This window comes from Octodon degus, unplaced genomic scaffold (assembly GCF_000260255.1).
Source record: "Octodon degus isolate 3935 unplaced genomic scaffold, OctDeg1.0 scaffold00322, whole genome shotgun sequence".
Lineage (NCBI taxonomy): Eukaryota > Metazoa > Chordata > Mammalia > Rodentia > Octodontidae > Octodon > Octodon degus.
Window position 1 is genome coordinate 1,345,870 of NW_004524898.1, and position 18,379 is coordinate 1,364,248.

An 18,379-nucleotide genomic window follows, 5' to 3' on the forward strand; every position below is an offset into this window, starting at 1 on the left:
AATCTCTGTACTAAGAGAATTAATAATTGCTTCTCAAGAAGACACTGATAGATTATTCAGTAGTTACCTAGCCAGTAGCCAGTAGTTGCAAACTGGAGCGTACTCAGTGTTTTCGCTAGGTCTGGCAATTCATGTGCCATAAGTAATAATAAAATTGATGAGATATAAAGGCCAGTTTGTTTGAGACAATATACAATGGCCATGAAAAATAAAAGAGATTAAACCCCACATTTAAGAGATATCTGCTAATGGACCTACAAAAATACACTATATCAATAGAGCCAAATCTAAAAACCACATGATCATCTCAATTGATACAGAAAAGGCTTTTCACAAAGTACAACACTCATTCATTTTCAAAGTCCTACAGAACATTGAAATAGATGGCCTCTACCTCAATCTGATAAAAGTTGTCTATGATAACCCAATGGCTAATATAATTCTAAATGGGGAAAACCTGAAATCTTTTACTCTCTGATCTGGTACAAGACAAGGATGTCCTCTATCACCACTCCTATTTGAAATAGTTCTGGGATCATTAGCTAGAGCCATTAGACAAGAGAGAGAAATAAAAGGAATAAGAATAGGTAAAGTGGGGGCCGGGGAGATGGCTCAGTAGGATAAGCGCTTGACCGGCAAACTCAAGGATCTGAGTTCAATCCCTGGTTCCGCAAAAAAAAAAAAAAAAAAAAAAAAAAAAAAAAAAAAGAATAGGTAAAGAAGAAGTTAAACTATCATGATTTGAAGATGACATGATACTTTACTTGGAAGACCTAAAAACTCCACCCAAGAGCTACTAGAATTGACACACAAATTCAGTAGCATAGCAGGATATAAAGTCAATACCCAAAAACCAATAGCATTCCTCCACACAGATAACAAACACACTGAGAGGGAAATTAGAGAAACAATACCTTTTACAATAGCACCACGGAAAATGAAATGCCTTGGAATTCATCTAACTAAAGAAGTTAAAGATCTTTCCAAGGAAAATTACAGTACTCTGAAAAAAGATCATAGCGGTTTTCAGAAAACAGAAAGATATTCCCTGCTCCTGGATAGGAAGATGGCCATACTCTCAAAATTTTTGTACAGATTTAATGCAATTCTTATCAAATGACCACCAACATACCTCACAGACCCAGAGAAATCATTCCTAAAATTTATTTGAAATCAGAAAAGCCCTAGTATAGCAAAGGCAATTCTGGCCAACAAAGACAAGGCAGGAGGAATTACAATTCCTAACTTGAAATTATACTATAAAGCTACTGTGATAAAATCAGCATGGTACTTGCAACAAAATAGACCTGAAGATCAATGGAATAGAAGATGCAGAAGCCTCTATGAACACACTCAGCACCTGATCTTTGACAAAGGGACCAACATGCTTACTGGAAGAAAGATAGCTTCTTTAACAAATGGTGCTGGAAAAACTGGCCTTCTACATGCCGAAAACTAAAACTTGACCCAAGTCTATCACCATGACTATACTGAAGTCAAAATGGATTAAAGATCTAAATATTAAAACAGAGACACTAAATCTCCTGGAAGAGAAAGTAGGAGGAACTCTCGAAGACATAGGGGTAGGCAGAGTTCATGAACAAAAATCAAATTGCACGGGTAATAGTTGAAAGAATTAACAATTGGGACCTCCTCTTATTGAGAAGTTTTGCACGTCAAAAGACATTATCAACAGAGTGAAAAGACAACTCACAAATTTGGAAAATATCTTAACTAATAAACATTCAGACAAAGATCTGCTCTCTAGAATTTATAAAGAACTAAAAACCATTAGGGCCCCAAAATTTAAAGACCCAATCCATAAATGGGCATCTGAGATGAACACACACTTCTCATAAGACAAAATTATCTGAGTGCTTATTAGTTAAGATTTTTCCAAATTTGTGAGTTGTCTTTTCACTTTATTTGTTTTTGTCTTTTCACTTTGTTGATAATTTCTTTTGAGGTGAAAAAATTCTCAATAAAAGGAAGTCCCAGTTGTTATCCTTTCAGATAATTCCCATGCAGTTTGATTTTTGTTCATGAACTGTTTGCCTACCCCTATGTCTTCATGATTTCTACCTAATTTCTCTTCCAGCATATTTAGTGTCTCTGTTTTAATGTTCAGATCTTTAATCCATCTTGACTTTAGTTTAGTGCATGGTGATAGATCTGGGTCAAGTTTTAGTTTTCAGCATGTAGAGAGCCAGTTTTTCCAGCAACATTTGTTAAAGAGGATATCTTTCTTCCAGTAAACATGTTTGGCCCTTTTGTCAAGGATAAGATGGCTAAGTGTGTTTGTGATTGCTTCTGCATCTTGTAATCTATTCCACTGATACTCAGGTCTGTTTTTTTTTTTCTTTCCAATACCATGCTATTTTTTTTTTATCCCTGTAGCTTTGTAGTATAATTTCAAGTGAGGAATTATAATGCCTCCTACCTTGCCTTTGTTGCCCAGGATTGCCTTTGCTATTCTAGGTCTTTTCTGGTTCCAAATAAATTTTAGGAATGTTTCTTTAGGTCTGTGAGGTATGTTCATGGTATTTTGATAGAGATTGCATTAAATCTGCATAAGAATTTTGGGAGTATGGCCATTTTCAAAATGTTGGTTCTTATCCAGGGGCAGGGAATATATTTCCATTTTCTTTTTCTTTTTCCTTTAGGGAATAGTCTATGGGGTGTTCAGGGTCTTACTACTAGATCAAACTCATAGTGATCTGCCTGTTTAAAGCCCCTCAAGTGCTGGGTAGATCTCACTACTAGATCAAACCTCATTGCCCCTGCACCTGCTTGCAGGTGCTTTAATCCACTGAGCTATTTGGCCAGCCCTGTAATTTTCATTGAATAGATCTTTTACGTCTTTACTTAGATTAATTCCAAGGTACTTCATTTTCAGCATTGCTATTGTGAAAGGTACTGTTTCTCTATTTTCCCACTCAGTGTTTTTGTTATCTGTGTAGAGGAATGCTACTGACTTTTGGGTACTGACATTGTATCATGCTGTGCTACTGAATTTGTGTATTAATTCTAGTAGCTTCTGGGTTTTTTTTTATCTTCCAAGTAAAGTATCATGTCATCTTCAAATCATTCTAGTTTAACTGCTTCTTTGCCTATTCTTATTCTTTTTATTTCTCTCTCATCTAATGGCTCTAGCTAATGATCCCAGAACTATATCGAATAGGAGAGAGATAGAGGACATCCTTGTCTTGTACCAGATCTAACAGTAAAAGATTTCAGTTTTTCTGCATTTAGAATTATGTTAGCAGTTGGATTGTCACATATAGCTTTTATCAGATTGAGGTAGAGGGCATCTATTCAAATGTTCTGTAGGACTTTGAACATGAATGAGTGTTGGACTTTGTCAAAAGCCTTTTCTGCATCAATTGAGATGATCACATGGAAACCCCTTTTCTTACAGCTAGGACTCAAAGTTGGTGGGACTGATAGATGCTAAATTCATTATGATAACCTTAGAGTTAATCCCTATGTCTGAGGCATTGTCAGACTCTTATCAACCCAAATTACCTCATGGTGTAGGAAAAGATCACTTCTCACATTTTAAGGAAAGAGCTTTTTTTCTCTGGGAAAAATATTAAGACAAGCTATTCCCCCTGGCGATGGGCAAAGAGACACCTCCTTGGTGGTATTCTTATATGAGTCAGGGGCAGAGTAGATAAGTCCTTTGTTCATCCTAGCTTGATGCCTGGTTGGTGGCCATAGCTGTTTCATACCTAAGACACACACACACACACACACACACACACACACACACACACACACGACAAGCTAGGTGGAAGTTTAGGTATGCTGTTGACTTTATAGATTGGGTACATCAAAGGAAGTATCTGAAGAGAAATAAACAGTACTACTGATATCCCTTCAAATGAAAAGACAAGCACACCACTCTTTAACTACTGAGCCTGCTGAATTTATTAATTAGATTGCCTTTGGGGGCTGAATTTAACCCCAAATTCTTTATGCAGGCAAAACAGGACTTATTCAGTATACTTCTAAGCATGTCAAGATGCTTAGAAGTTTAACTCAGCAAGAGGCAGAATCCATAATTTGTAAACATACTGAGCTTGTGGAAGAAGAGGGCATGGAGGTGGTATGGGCAGATAGTCTGTCACACAATATAAGGAAGGAAAAGAGTCTTGCTTTGTCCTCTTTTGCTCTTGCTGTCTTCTACCACCTTGAACCATTGCCCTTATGACATTCCACTATGGAACCAGCCAAATAGACTGAAACCCCTTCAGTAAATGTTTTTCCCTTAAATTTGTGTGCCAGATATTTTCTCTCAGCCAAGAGAGAAAAAGTAATTCAGAAAGAATTGGTACTATAGAAAGAGTAAAGTCCAGTTGCTTGGCACAGACATCCTCCATTCAACACACATTTCTTGAGTGCCAACTACATGCCATCACCTAACACATGATTAAATGCACATGTTCCCCACAGAATGGCATCTATCTTTGCCCACTTCTATGTAGACATAATCCTGGTCTAATTACTATTTGGTCTGTATGCTGCAAACATAATAAATTGTCATCAGTGAAAAAAAAAGTAATACTGCCATTAAAGACCATGCTTGGGAAATTTCTTCAGGAGAGGATTGTACTGGCTGTTGGACCCCACACTGTGCATGTTATGGCTTGGGAGAAAGTTGATATGCAGACTTGCATGCATGCGTGAGGCAAACAGAGCTGGAGATGTGACCAGAGGCTGAACTTGGGATCTGACAAGATAGCCGAGTGCTTCGTAGGATCTTTAAGAAAACACAGTATTTTCTGGCAGAGCTGGTTCCTGGGATTAAAGCCAAACCAGATGAGACTAACACCCATTATTTCATGAGGTCATTGCTGGCCCCCAGAAGTATCCTTTTGAAGGAGGGACTTTTAAACTTGAACTATTTCTGTCAGAGAATACCTGATTGCAGCACCTAAAAAATAAATTTGTCATCCTAATGTAGACAAGTTGGGAAGAATGTATTTAGCTATTTTGAAATATAAGTGGTTGCCAGCACTCCAGGTCTGCATAGTTCTGCTATTGATCCAGGATTTGTGAAGTGCTCCTAATCAAAATGACTCATTAACAAATGATGTAGCAGAGCAGTAGAAGACCAACAGAGCCCAAGCCATAGAAACAGCTAGAGCATGACTGGCTATATGCCATAAATAATATTTAAGTTGATCCAATCATTAAGTTTGTGTCACTTCTGCTCCATCAATACTTCTTCCTTTTTTGTTTGCATTTAATGGACACAGTCTTAGAACATTACAGAACAAAAGCTTAGACATTTTCAGTCCTTTGGTGATTAAATGCACATTAGCAAATCTATGTCTTGTCTCAATTCACTGTTTTAAAGCATGAGCAGAGGTTGAAGTTTCGTCTGAATTGTTGAGAAATGTTTAAAAGCAGTGGCCCTCTGCTTTTATTCATTTTCCCCATCATGGTTTAAGTATAAAGCACCGTGAATGAAGGTAGTTGTCAGGGTTAGCTGCAGAGGTATGGGTGCTCTTTATTTTAGTTTAGTTTTTGAGGGGTAAGGTAGTTTAAAATTTTATGTCCCCCCCTTTTATGTGATCTAATTGCATTGGTTAAAATGCAGTTAACCAGATTCAAAATGGGAACATTAACAAACATCACAGTCCTCACTAATAACATTGTGAAAAAGTTTAGATTTTCCCTTCAAAAAAAGCTTGTAACCATTTTGTATGGCTTGCCTGGAAACTTCTGTAAATCATGTTTTAGTAAAAAAAAAAATTTTTTTTTGGTGGAACTGGGATTGAACTCAGGCCCCTGTGCTTGCCAGGGAAGCGCTTATTCCACTGAGCCATCTCCTCGGCCCTAGTAAAATATTTTTTATTATTCTACTTTGTCTTTGTACAGTGTATTTCACTGTGTTTATTTCATTTTCCCAATGGGACAAACATATTTAAAAATTAAACCTGATGGAACATCCTGTTTTGTTCTTCACCATTTGACAAATAGAATGGCAAGACATGCATTTGTCAGTTTCCTTTCACTGATGCAAATTTGCGTTAAGGTATTAGTGAATGGAATATTTATAAACAGGGCCGAGGCATGCACAAAGCATCAATATCTGACCCTTTCTAGTCCTAGAAATGTGAATACATTTTCTGTATTACCTGCTTAGGTGATTGTTGGTATCTTATTATAGTGTTGGAAAATCACTGAGCAGGAACATGACAGCAAAGAAAACAGCTGTGTCTGACATCCTAGACTTTCACATTGTGTCACCTTTTCTTTTTGCCTCAGATGTGTGTTATGACCTTTTTGTTGATTCTCATCTGAAAATTTTATGTGGTGCCATTGGTGTGTTATTAGGAAACACCAATCTGATAATCAGTTGCCGTTTGCAGAGACATTTGTCAAGTTTTCTCACAGAACTAAGAGGAAATCTCAAGCAAACAGCTTGCATAAGTATCATCATAATGATTTCTTCCTTGAAGAGCACCAGATTTTCAGTTATTCCTGTGTTCATCCTTTCTAGAATGCTGTGGGAGCTTTTATTCTTTAATTTGGTTTTAGTAAATTAATATGATCTTCTTCCTCACAAAACTATTCTTTCCAACCTCTGTCCACATCTGATTCCCAATTTTTGTTATTTATTTATTTATTTATTTATTTATTTATTTATTTTTGGCAGAACCGGGGATTGAACTCAGGCCCTTGTGCTTGCCAGGCAAGTGCTTATTCCACTGAGCCATCTCCCCGGCCCCAATTTTTGTTATTTTGAATTCTTACAAGCCAGTCATAAATGTGTAAATGTTAATTTTGGGTCAGGATTGTTGTCTCTTGTTGTTTGACATAATGGATATTGTTGCCCATCTGCATTTTCCTCAGTTGAATTCTCATGATGTCTGGCATTTCTTCAGAATGTGGTGTATTTTATTGTGCTCCTATGTAAGATGAAGAATTGTCTATTAAAATTACATTTTCAACATACAAAAAAAGAAAGAAAGTTGGTATGCATATTGCTTATGCTGAGGTATTGCCTGAAAGTAAGATTAAGGGTGGCAGAAACCTCAAGATTGCTAAAGCAGAAAGACTTTTCTTTAAGAAGAGAGCCCAAGAGCACCATGTTCCAGAATGGCAGCAGCCTAGAGAATTTGTTCAGAGTTAGATACAGACAGTGATCCAGTCATTCAACCCATACAGCCAAGAGAGAGGGAAACCTGGCTAATGCATCAGCTGGCAGCAGATCATGGCATCATCTGCATGACAATGGTTTGATGTGCATGTAGAATAGAAGAGTTTTGGTGTTAGGAAGACATCCAACCATATTTCAGAAGGTCTAGGAGGCGGGGCAGTGTGTCTGACAATGCGGTGTGTGAAGCTATGAGTGTGAAGTCAAAGGTGCAGTTGAGACCAAAGAGGTATAAAGAAGCCAGGAATGCAGACTGTCTAAGGAAAGCTTCAAGGAGGGAGCAAAGCAGGCCAAATAGAGATGTCGTTTGGACAGGATATCCTGTCTACTTCTTGTACTATGGATAACCACTATGAAGATAACAATGTACAATGTATTGATTATCAAAACTGTCCTATTAATCAGCTGTGAAACTATCTCATCCATATTTATTTCTCAAAAAAATAAATAACAAAACAAAACAAATAAAAACAAAAAAAATTAGAGATGCCACAGCAATTATAACCACTGAGAGAGGAAACAAATTCTTACAGTGAAATTGAGAAATGGTGGGTTAAGCATAATGGCCCTGGAAAGTCTTACCAGAGCTTTCTGCTCACCCTAACCAATTTTCAGCTTTTGCTCCTATAATTTTTTTGCTTGACATTGCTCAGCACTGAGACATTTTCCTGTAGAAATAATATAAAAGGAAAGGCAAAACCTTGCTCAGGCCTCTCCAGGAGATGCAAGTTCCTTGAGGAGACTTGGGCAAATAAAGACCTCCTTTTTTCCTACTGTATGTATGAATAGCTTTGTTCATGCATAGATTTTTTTTTACATTCCTTTTATCTCTTCATTCATTTGTTCCCCTGGCTGGGAATAGTTAAACTCCAATGCAACTGTCTTTGTCAGATAAGCTCCTTCATGGAAGACATGGAGAGCTCGCCCAGCCAGACTGAGATCCCCTGCTGAGTTCATGATGGAAAAACAATTCTTTCCCTGTTGGAGGCCTCCACACACAGCCAGCTGAGAGTCCTGACTGGTGGGCCAAGAAGGGTTTACACAGAGAGAACCACATAGCATTTGGCAGACATCTGAATTATTGTAAGGGTAGGGGCCATGATTTAGAAGGAGATCTGAAAAGGGTCCATTTGGAGAGAGAATCATGAAATGTTCTCCAGAGGGGAATGATTCCCCCTCTTTTACTCCTGAGTCACTGCTTATGGAATGCAGTGGAACTGGAACATCTTAGACTGCTGTTGGCAGGTAGGAGTCTTGTGGAATGTGTGTGTGTGAGTGAAAGTGTGTGAATGAGATGGATAACACTCTACAAACTCCAGTTTGGGTACACAGAACAGAAGTGATCCCAGGCCATTCTTGTAGGGCTTAGAGAAACATTGTGGTGATACCCAGGATCACTGGCCTGTCCATGGAAGAAGGATCTTCTGGTCTTGAGACTGGCATGTGAAAAGATGAAGCATTTGATGGCTTTTTCTGTTGTATTTCTTTGTGGGTGGCAGGATCATGGGAAGGAGTCAGAGCAAGTCCACTTCTTTGATGAGGGCCGGCGGTATAGCTCAGCAGACTAAGCACTTGCTCAAGGAAGCGCAGAGGCCAGGGTTTGATCCCTGGCACGGGTTACCACGCCGGCCCTGCCCTCGGGGGCGCTGAGCCGGCGATGGAGTCCGGGCGCGGTGGCCCGTGCCTGTAATCCCAGCCATGGGGAGGCAGAAACCAGGAGGATTGCTACAATCTACATAGTGAGACCCTGCACACACACACACACACACACACACACACACACACACACGAAGTTATGATGAGAAATTTTAACAAGGGATTTAGTGAAGATTATGGCCAGAAGTTCAGTTCTGAGAAACTCAGACCCTGTATGAGGTAACTAAGACACAACTGAATGTAGAAGCAACATACATAATGGGGAAAATTTTGTGTTATCTATTCTTCAGGCAGAGGCCTACTGTCTATAAAGTATAAAGACCTTAAAAAATAGAGCCCTCAATGTAAAGAGCCAATCAAAAGTGGATAACTGAAATAGACAGTTCTCAAACAAGAGACAAGAAAAAAAAAATGTCATAGGATTGTCCTGCTTGAGCTGGTAAGATGGCTCAGTGGTCTAAAGCACCTACTTAGAACAAGCTAAGCTAAGCATAAAGCACAGGGACCGTGGTTCAATCCCCAGCACCACATGCCAGCCAGCCCCACCCTCTGGTGGGCTGAGCTGGCCACACACACACAAAATAAATAAATAAATAAGTTTAAAAAAAAAAAAAAAGGATTGTCCTGCTATGTAATCCAATATAGTCCAGGAGTCCAGGAGTCCAATATAGTAGTGGGTTATCTTCATGACTGGGCAATTTCAGAAGTTGATGACATGAACCTTTTACAGCTTAACATATGAATATGGCTTTACTTTTTATACCTCATTTTTATATTTTTCTGCTGAATAGTTAAGACCAAGATAAAGCAAGACCTATATAATAAAAATGTAACTTTCATATCTGACAAGGTCAGTCAAATCCTCTCAGGATTTACCCTAAAACCCTGTACAACAGTTTGCAGATCTTTTGTCAGTTTCAGTCATGTGAATGAGTCATGGCCATTGCTTGACCAATTTGCTCTCTGTGAAAGCCTGAGAGAATTTTTTCTCTCCATATGACTCTCATTAGGCACACTCTACATCATCGATCACTTTGCTGAATTCATATACCTACAATGTATGAAAGGCAATGGAATACCTATCTCTGACAAAAGTAAACAAAAAAAGGGGATATAAATGAAGGACCATTTTGTAGTGTAGTAAGGAAAAAATATATATATATCTGTATAAAATAAACCACATCCACACTATAGGAAGACAAAATATATGACAACAATAAAATACAGATGGAGTGGGAGGAAATGACTAAATTATTATGTTTCATTCACTACATGAGGAAATATGCTACTTGAAAGTAGTTATTTAAAAAGCTATAAGTGTATATTAGAAACTTTAAATGTGCAAAATAAAATTGTATTTATTAAGCAAAGATTAAAAAGTATATATATTGGTATATACAAAATAGCATAGATATGAAGCTACTTTCTCTTAGTTCAATGAGAAGAAAGTTTTGAACTAATAGTGTTTAGACAAGATATCATGTATGCATTTTGTACTATAAATAACTATTACAAAGACAATATGCAATATATTAAGTATTGTAACTCTCCTACTAACCTGTTTTGAAATTGTCTCATTGCTACTTCTTTGTCAATAAAGTTAATTAAAAAAGGATTGTCCTGCTACAATGTTGTACATAGTTTGATTCCTAAATTTCTGAGTAAAAACATGTAATTCTTTTTTAACATTCTATAGGGATTTAAGTTTTATTTATTTATTTTTATTTATTTATTTTTTTTTTTTTCAGGATTTCAGGCACCTTTATTTATGGCAGATGTTTCTGGTGGGGTGGGGTGTGTGGGAGGGCAGCACTCCTAAGCCTGTCACTAGGGACGCCATCTCCCAAGTCTCCACTATCCCTCCATCCTTGAGCAGCCTAACACTTCCACTTGCCATTCCTGGGGCTTGAAGGTGTCCTGCACACAGGCCTCTGCAGGCCTGGCTCGGGTGGCACGGACACTGCGGGCCGAGCTCGCGGTCTCGCTCACCTGCCCGACTGCAGTGCAGCCAGAGGACGGTCGTTGAGTCGTGGTAGCTTTATTACCCAAAAATCAGCCTCTGTTGTGTTCCTCATATAATGTATACATAGGAAAAATATTTACTATTAAATTTGCAATATAAAGAAGCCTGCGATACGGGCAACAGATTAATGAAGGGTTCCCTGTAGGAAGGGCCGCACCAGCCCTTGCTGCTCAATCGCTCCCATTTCTGGTGTGTGAAACCGCTCTGCGGCAACCACGCCGGCCACCTCCCAGGTTACAGGCGCTGGCTTTGGCTCAGCAGTCCCGACACTGCATTCTGAATGGCAAGACGCCCTTGTCCTCTATGGTCCCTGATATGATTGTTATTCTGCAACAATTGAGAAGAGTCACAATTTTTTTATATCTTGAGCCTGCTACCAGTCATTCATTATACGCTAGCCAACGACTGGCACAGGGCCAGGCTCGCTTTCTGCGCTCTTTTCCGATCAGCAGCTCAAAGAAAGGATGGAGCAGTTTCAAAATCCTGCCAGGTTTTTATGGTGACCATTGTAGATGAGCAAGGTAAGGTCCTACTGAAGTATTAAAATCTCATCATGCAAAACTCCTAATGAACGAAGGAACGAAAGCCTCTTTACATCAGGCTGTTTAGTTACTTTCAGTGTTTAAAAAATGCTAACAGGAAAGTGGCAGTGGTTACTTTTCACCGACTTCAGCATCTGATCTCACACGCTTAAATGCTAAGCTGTGGTTCCATTCTGAGTGCTGGCCACAGTAACAAGAGATATTATCGAATAAACAACTTGTAAATATTTTAGCCATTTGAAAAGTACAGCATTGCAAATACACTAGTTAGTTCAACAGTCGCTTAGTGCTAAAAATCAAAGAACCTCAAACCACAAATATCTTACTGCACCAGCTCTAATAGTAACTGAACGGCTTACTGCTTATCTAATAAAAAATTACACAGCAACTTGTACGAAACAGCAACTACTACAAAAGGGATGGCAGAAAAAATGACTTCACAAAAATACACTAAAAAATCTGACAATTTTATATGGGAACTGCCAAAGTTTTAGTGTTTAATAACGAGCACAACCAAGTTCCAAGACGGGAAGATACCATGTTTGAGAAACTGGGGGGAAATCACTCTAGAAACTAACTCTATAGGACGTGGTAAGAATGCACGCTTTACAATATAAAACCTGTCTACACATAGTGGTAGGTTGCAGAAAGCCATTTGGTCTTCTCGTGGCTTGGAAAATGGTGTTCCAGATTTCAGTGCAATTTATCCGCAACCTTCAACTTTTCTGTGTGGCAGGTATCTTGTTTTCACCTTCCAGTTCCTCGACCCCAGCCTGCGTCATGAGGTCTGCAATGTTTTTCTCCAGATCGTCAATGCGACTACTCATGTCATCGATTCTTCCAATGATCTGGTCAGACATCGTCTGAAATTTATCCTGCATCTGCTGCAAGAGGGTCTGCACCACCGAGGTGAGGTCCTGCATGGTCTTGGGGTCGGTCTCGGCCATCTCCCAGGTTCCCAGCTTGGCGGCGAAGTCTCTGACAGTCACCCACACTTCTGTTCGTTCGCTCGGGATTTAAGTTTTAGAATATACATAATTGTTGGAAAATAGCAGTGCCATTTTATGTCTAAGGTGTTTGATATTCAGACAGATAGTGATATTATGCTTAAGTGCCTCTGTTGCAAGGTAATATTATTAAGCTTCTCTTCTGGATGCTAAACAACTAAAGTTTGCTAGGAAATTGATCAAATGTGTGTAGGTGGGACTAGGCCTCAGTACTTAAAGCAAACAAGCTACTTCAGTCCTGAGACAAACATCTTGTCCAATTAGCTACTAGTCCTTAGGCAACCTTGTATCATGTGTTACTAACTTTGCAAAAGTATGAATAAAGAACAATTTTATTGTGGGAAAAAAAAAAGACACTTCTCACAAAGACAAGTACAAATGGACAATAAATAAATCAAAAAATATTAAACATTGCTAGACATTAGAAAAAAATCAAAATTCTACAAGCAAGCACAGGAGTTGGGAGTTCAATCCTTGGGCCTGCAGTGCCGACCCTGCTCCTGGGGTGCACTGAGATGAAAATTGAGACTGGGCGTGGTGGCACATGCCTGTAATTCCAGCTCTTGGGAGGCTGTAAACAGGCAGATCACTGAGAGTCCAATATAGTAGTGAGACCCTGCACTCCCTGTAGATCCTTCCCTAAAATACAAAAAAAAAAAAAAAAAAAAAAAAAAAAAAAAAAAAAAAATCAAAATTAAAATATCATTCCACCCTAGGAAGAATGGGAATTACTAGGGAATCAAATAATAAATTTTGCTGCAACTGCAGGGAAAATTAAACTTTTTCAGTGGTGGTGGGATTATAAGCTTGTATAACCACAGTGGAAATCACTATGTAGGGATTTCTCAAAAAATTTTTTGATTGAGATCAAGTCGGCCTTACTGAGCCACGCTGAGTTGCACAGGACAGAAGAAACACTGCCCACAACCCCTCCAAAATCATCAGAGCCTCTGTCTGGAAGAACCTAGGTGTCTGGTCCATCCTTCTACCCCACAGGATGACCAGACAGTATGGGAAGTGTCTGAGACATGGCTGGCAATCACCCCATCTGTGTAAATCGATTTTTTAAAAAAATTTTATTTATCTACTTTTTTTATTTTGTGGAACCAGGGATTGAACTCAGGCCCTTGTGCTTTCCAGGGAAGCGCTTATTCCACTGAGCCATCTCCTTGGCCCTGTGAATCCATTTAAACAAGGAAAAACACTTTGCATATGAACTCCCAATTTATGATTGGTTATGTTATACAATTACAGTCTTTGTTCCTATGTGTAAAGTACAAAATAGTTACCACAGTTTTTGAATTTGTAAGTTGTGCTTCATGCAATCATCATCATCATTAATATATATATATATACACATATATATGTGTGTATATATATATATATATATTTTTTTTTTTTTTAAACTGGGAATTGAACTCATGCTTGCGTTTGCCAGGCAAGCACTTATTCTACTGAGCTATCTCCCCAGCCCCCATGCCATCATTATTGATAATTGTACTGCTGTAGCAAGGATGTTACATGTGATGCATTCGGTTGTTCTCTTATGTAACAACACTGGAAAGCTCAGAGGTGATGACATTACCATTATGTATTCCAAAAAACTAAGGACAGAGACAAAGAAAGAAAACCTAATACACAGAAGACATCTCTGAAGAAAAGACTTTTCCTGGAGAGGCCATGATACTAGTGACAGAGCTATCTTCCAGCAAAACAGAGACATCTAGTAAATTCAACATTCCATTGAAAGCTGGAAGAACTGGGCCAGGGAGATGGCTCAATAGAATAAGTGCTTCCCTGGCAAGCGCAAGGGCCTGAGTTCAATCCCCGGTCCCGTAAAAAAAAAAAAAAGAAAAAGAAAGCTGGAAAAACTACTTGAATAAAACTGAAGAGAAAAGATTGCAGCTAGAGATCATAAAAAGGAAGATCTTTTAAAAATAAGACTGATAGGTGTCAGGGCCACCGAGATAGCTCAGCAGACTAAAGTGCCTACTTAGGCAGACACAGGGACTAGGGTTCAATTCCCAGCACCATATGCCATGGTGACTGAGCCTGAGAGTGGTGGCCCACACCTGTAATTGCAGAGTTTGTGAGGTTGAAAACAGGAGGTCCACTATGAGTCCAATCTGTGTAGAGAAATCCTGTACTTTAAGGAAAAAAAAAAGATTGATAGATGTCAACAAAAATCAGGAGTCAACACAAATGAGAGAAAAAGAAAACTTGCAGGGATGAAGTATAGCTCAGCTGCACAAGTGCCTAACTGGCAGGAGCAAGGTCTTGAATTAAACCCCCAAAACAGACACACACACACACACACACACACACACACACACACACACACATGGTATTTGGAGAAGTCATAGCAGAAAATTTCCCAAACATAGGAAAATAACCTGATATATAGTTAATTGAGGTCTATAGAATTCCAATTAGCCAAAACCACAATAAATCCACACTAGGAAACTTAATAATCAAGACCCCAGAAATTTAGCAAAAGAATAAATATTAAAAGCTGTTAGAAAAAAGAAACTGATTACCTGTAACAGAAAACCCACCAGAATCACGACAACTCTTCAACATAAACCACCAAGTCAAAAAAGAGCTTGGAGTGAAGCATTTCAAGTCCCAAAAGAAAACATCAGGCCTGGAGAGATGGCTCAGGGCCAGGGAGATGGCTCAGTAGAATAAGCACTTCCCTGGCAAGTGCAAGGGCCTGAGTTCAATCCCTAGTTCCAAAAAAAAAAAAAAAAAAAAAAAAAGAAAGAAAGAAAGAAAGAAATAAAAGAAACAACCTTCAACCCAGACTGATGTACCCTATGAGTCTATCTTTCAAAATCAATGGAGAAATAAAGTATTTCCATGACAAAGAAAAACTGAAGAAATTTATGATTACCAAATGAACCCTACAAAGAGTATGAAAGATGTACTAGAAAGATAAAAATGACCATAATTCCAAGAAAAACAACAGAAAGAAAATAAGAGCGGGGAAAATAATTAAACAGGGAAAAGTAGGAAACCAACAGTAGGAAAATAACATGACAAAGATAAGCCAAGACATATCAGTTAGAACCATTATTGTAAATGGCCTCCATTCACCAGTCAAAAGAAACAAAATGGGCCCGGAGAGATGGCTCAGTAGAGTAAGTGCTTGTCTGGCAAGCACAGCATCCTGAGTTTAATCCCTGGTATCGCAAAAAAAAAAAAAAAAGAAAGAAACAAACTGCAGAGTAGACCAAGAAACAAAGTGCAACAATATTCTGTGTACAGGAAGCACATTTAACTCACAAGAAAATTTATAGACTGAAAGTCAAAGGATGGAAAATAATACTCCATGCAACAAGATACCCCAAAAATGAAGAGGTAGTTATTTGTTTGCAAACAATGTGAACTTCAAACCAAGAATAATCAAAGAGATTAAGAAGTTCACTACATACTAGTTTGGAGAAAAGTTGAAGAAGAGATAACAATCACAGTATATATGCACCAAATATGGGAGCATACCAGTATGTAAGACAAATATTAATAGACATAAAAGATCAAATAAGTAAAAGCACAGTTGTAATGGGGGATCTTAATATCACATTTTCACAGAGAAATTGATTATTTGGACAAAATAGCAAAGAAATAACAGAACTAAACTGAACTGAACAAATTACTGTAGGCCATTATGGAGTATTCCACAAGACATTAGAATATACATTTTTTTTTACAGCTGCACATGGGACATTCTCTAAAATAGACTATACAATAATCCACAGAATATACTTAAGTAAATGCAAAGGAGGTGAAATTATTGCATGCATATTGTCTGACTATAGTGCAATGAAGTTGGAAATTACTGACAAAAGATACTGCAAAAACTCAGTAGACAAAGAAATTGCACAACACCCTCCTGAACAATCAATGAATCACCAATGAAACCAAACAAATGAAATAATATCTACAATCAAATGAAAATGCAAATACAATTTATTGGAATCAGTGGAATGCAATGAAATCAGTCCTTAGAGGGAAACTTATAGTGGTGAATTTGCACATCAGGAAAACAGAATAAGCGCAAATAAATTATGTAATGCTGCCCTTTAAGCATCTAAGAAAAGAGCAAGTCAAGCTCAAAGCCCAAAGAAAGGAGGAAATTATAAAATTAGAGAAGAATGTAATGCATTTGAGACTAAGAAAACAATATAAAGAGTCAATCAGGGCCAGGGGGATGGCTCAGTAGAATAAGCACTTGCCTGGCTTGAGTTCAATCCCTGGTTTTGTAAAAAAAAATAAATAAATAAAAAAACCTAAAAACAATCAATCTAACAGTTGGTTCTTTGAATGAACAAATAAAGTTGAAAAGCACTTGGCCAACCTTATCAAAAAAAGGAAAGAAGAAATTGAAATTCCTGAAATAAGGAATGAAAAGGGTGAAATCGCTACCCATCCAATGGAAAGTAACATGATTATCAACACCTACTTTGAAAATCATTCTTCACATAGGATGAAAGCAGAATAATTGGATAGATTCCTAGACACATATGAATTACCAAGACTGAATGAAGAAGACAATAGCCCTATATCAGTAAATGAAATTGAAAATGTAACTAGCAACTTTTCAACAAAGGAAAAGACCAGGTCCTGATTGATTCATCACTGAATTCTACATAAAATGTAGAGATTTAATGTCAATACTCCCTAAACTCTTTGATGACATTTAAGGGGAAGCAATTATCCCTAACTCATTCCTGGAGGCAAGTATTACCCTGATACCAAAAACCAGAGAAAGAACCAACCAAAAAAGAGAACTATAGGTCAATCTCCCTAATCAACATAGATGCAAAAATTCTCAATAAGATACTATCAAACAGAATGAGGCAAATCATCAAGAAGATTATACATCATGACAAGGGGGGATTCAACTCAGGAATACAGGGATGGTTCAAAATCCATAAATCAATAAATGCAATACACCATATTGACATAGCCAAAGATAAAAATCACATGATCATCTCAATACATGCAGAAAAAGGTTTTGATAAATTCCAATATTCATGATAGAAATGCTACAGAAAATTGAAATAGATGGTCTTTATCTCAACCTGATAAGAGTCATCTATGACAAACCAGCAACCGATATCATAATAAATGGACAAAATCTGAAAGCTTTCACTATAAAATCAGGAACAAGACAAGCATATGTACTATCATTCCTCCTCTTCAACATAGCTCTAGAAATATTAGCTAGACAAATTAGATGAGAGAGAAATAAATGGGATAAAGATAGGAAAGGAAGAAATAAAAGTATTAATAGTCACAGATTACATGATACTCAACATGGAAGACCACCAAAACTTCATCAAATGTACTCCTAGAGTTAATCAAATTCAGTTGTCTGGCTGGATATAAAGTCAATGATAAAAAAATCAATGGCATTCTTGTACACATCCACAACTTACTGTGAGAAAAATTGGGGAAACCATACCCTTTGTAATAGCATCCAAAAAATTGAAAAACTTATGAATCAATCTAAAAAAGGAAGCAAAAGATTAATTAATTCAAAATTATACTACTCTGAAAAAGAAGGTGGAAGAGGAAATCGGAAAATGGAAAGATGTCATTTGCTCATGGATAGGAAGAAACAACATGGCAAAAATGGCTGGGCGGGATGGGGGTGGGGAAATGGCCAGAGAGTTTCTCCCCAGTGTGAGTTCTTTCATGCACTTTACAAAAACCTTGTATACTAAAAGTCTTCCCAAATTACTTGCATACACAGGGTTTTTCCCCAGTGCGAATCTTTTTTTTTTTTTTTTTTTTTTTTTGTACTGAACTCAGGACCTTGTGCTTCCCAGGCAGGCACTTATGCCACTGAGTTATCTCCCTGTCCTCAGTGTGAAGGTTTTCATGTGCTTTAAAATGATGACCTCGGGCCGGGGAGATGGCTCGATGGAATAGGTGCTTCCCTGGTAAGCACAAGGGCCTGAGTTCAAGCCCCGGTTTC

The 18,379-nt window shown here is 38.0% G+C and overlaps 1 protein-coding gene, 1 non-coding gene and 1 pseudogene across 2 annotated transcripts; 2 read left to right on the forward strand and 1 right to left on the reverse strand.

Annotated features, from left to right (window-relative positions):
* LOC101562856 overlaps positions 1-5,182 on the forward strand; it is a 9,736-nt pseudogene extending 4,554 nt beyond the window's left edge.
* On the forward strand, positions 3,607-3,744 carry LOC111814469. Its single transcript, XR_002819450.1, has one exon. It is a non-coding gene; the product is annotated as a small nucleolar RNA SNORA48 (small nucleolar RNA).
* Positions 5,183-11,835: 6,653 nt separating the features above from the next.
* Positions 11,836-12,384, reverse strand: LOC101585588 (heat shock factor-binding protein 1). Its single transcript, XM_004647743.3, has one exon. It carries the CDS (start codon positions 12,334-12,336, stop codon positions 12,106-12,108), a length of 231 nt encoding a protein of 76 aa, XP_004647800.1. The 5' UTR covers positions 12,337-12,384; the 3' UTR covers positions 11,836-12,105.
* Positions 12,385-18,379: the final 5,995 nt, after the last annotated feature.

Bases quoted from the DNA above. Each gene is read 5' to 3' on its own strand.
- LOC101585588 (XM_004647743.3), bottom strand. From the start codon at position 12,336: ATGGCCGAGACCGACCCCAAGACCATGCAGGACCTCACCTCGGTGGTG.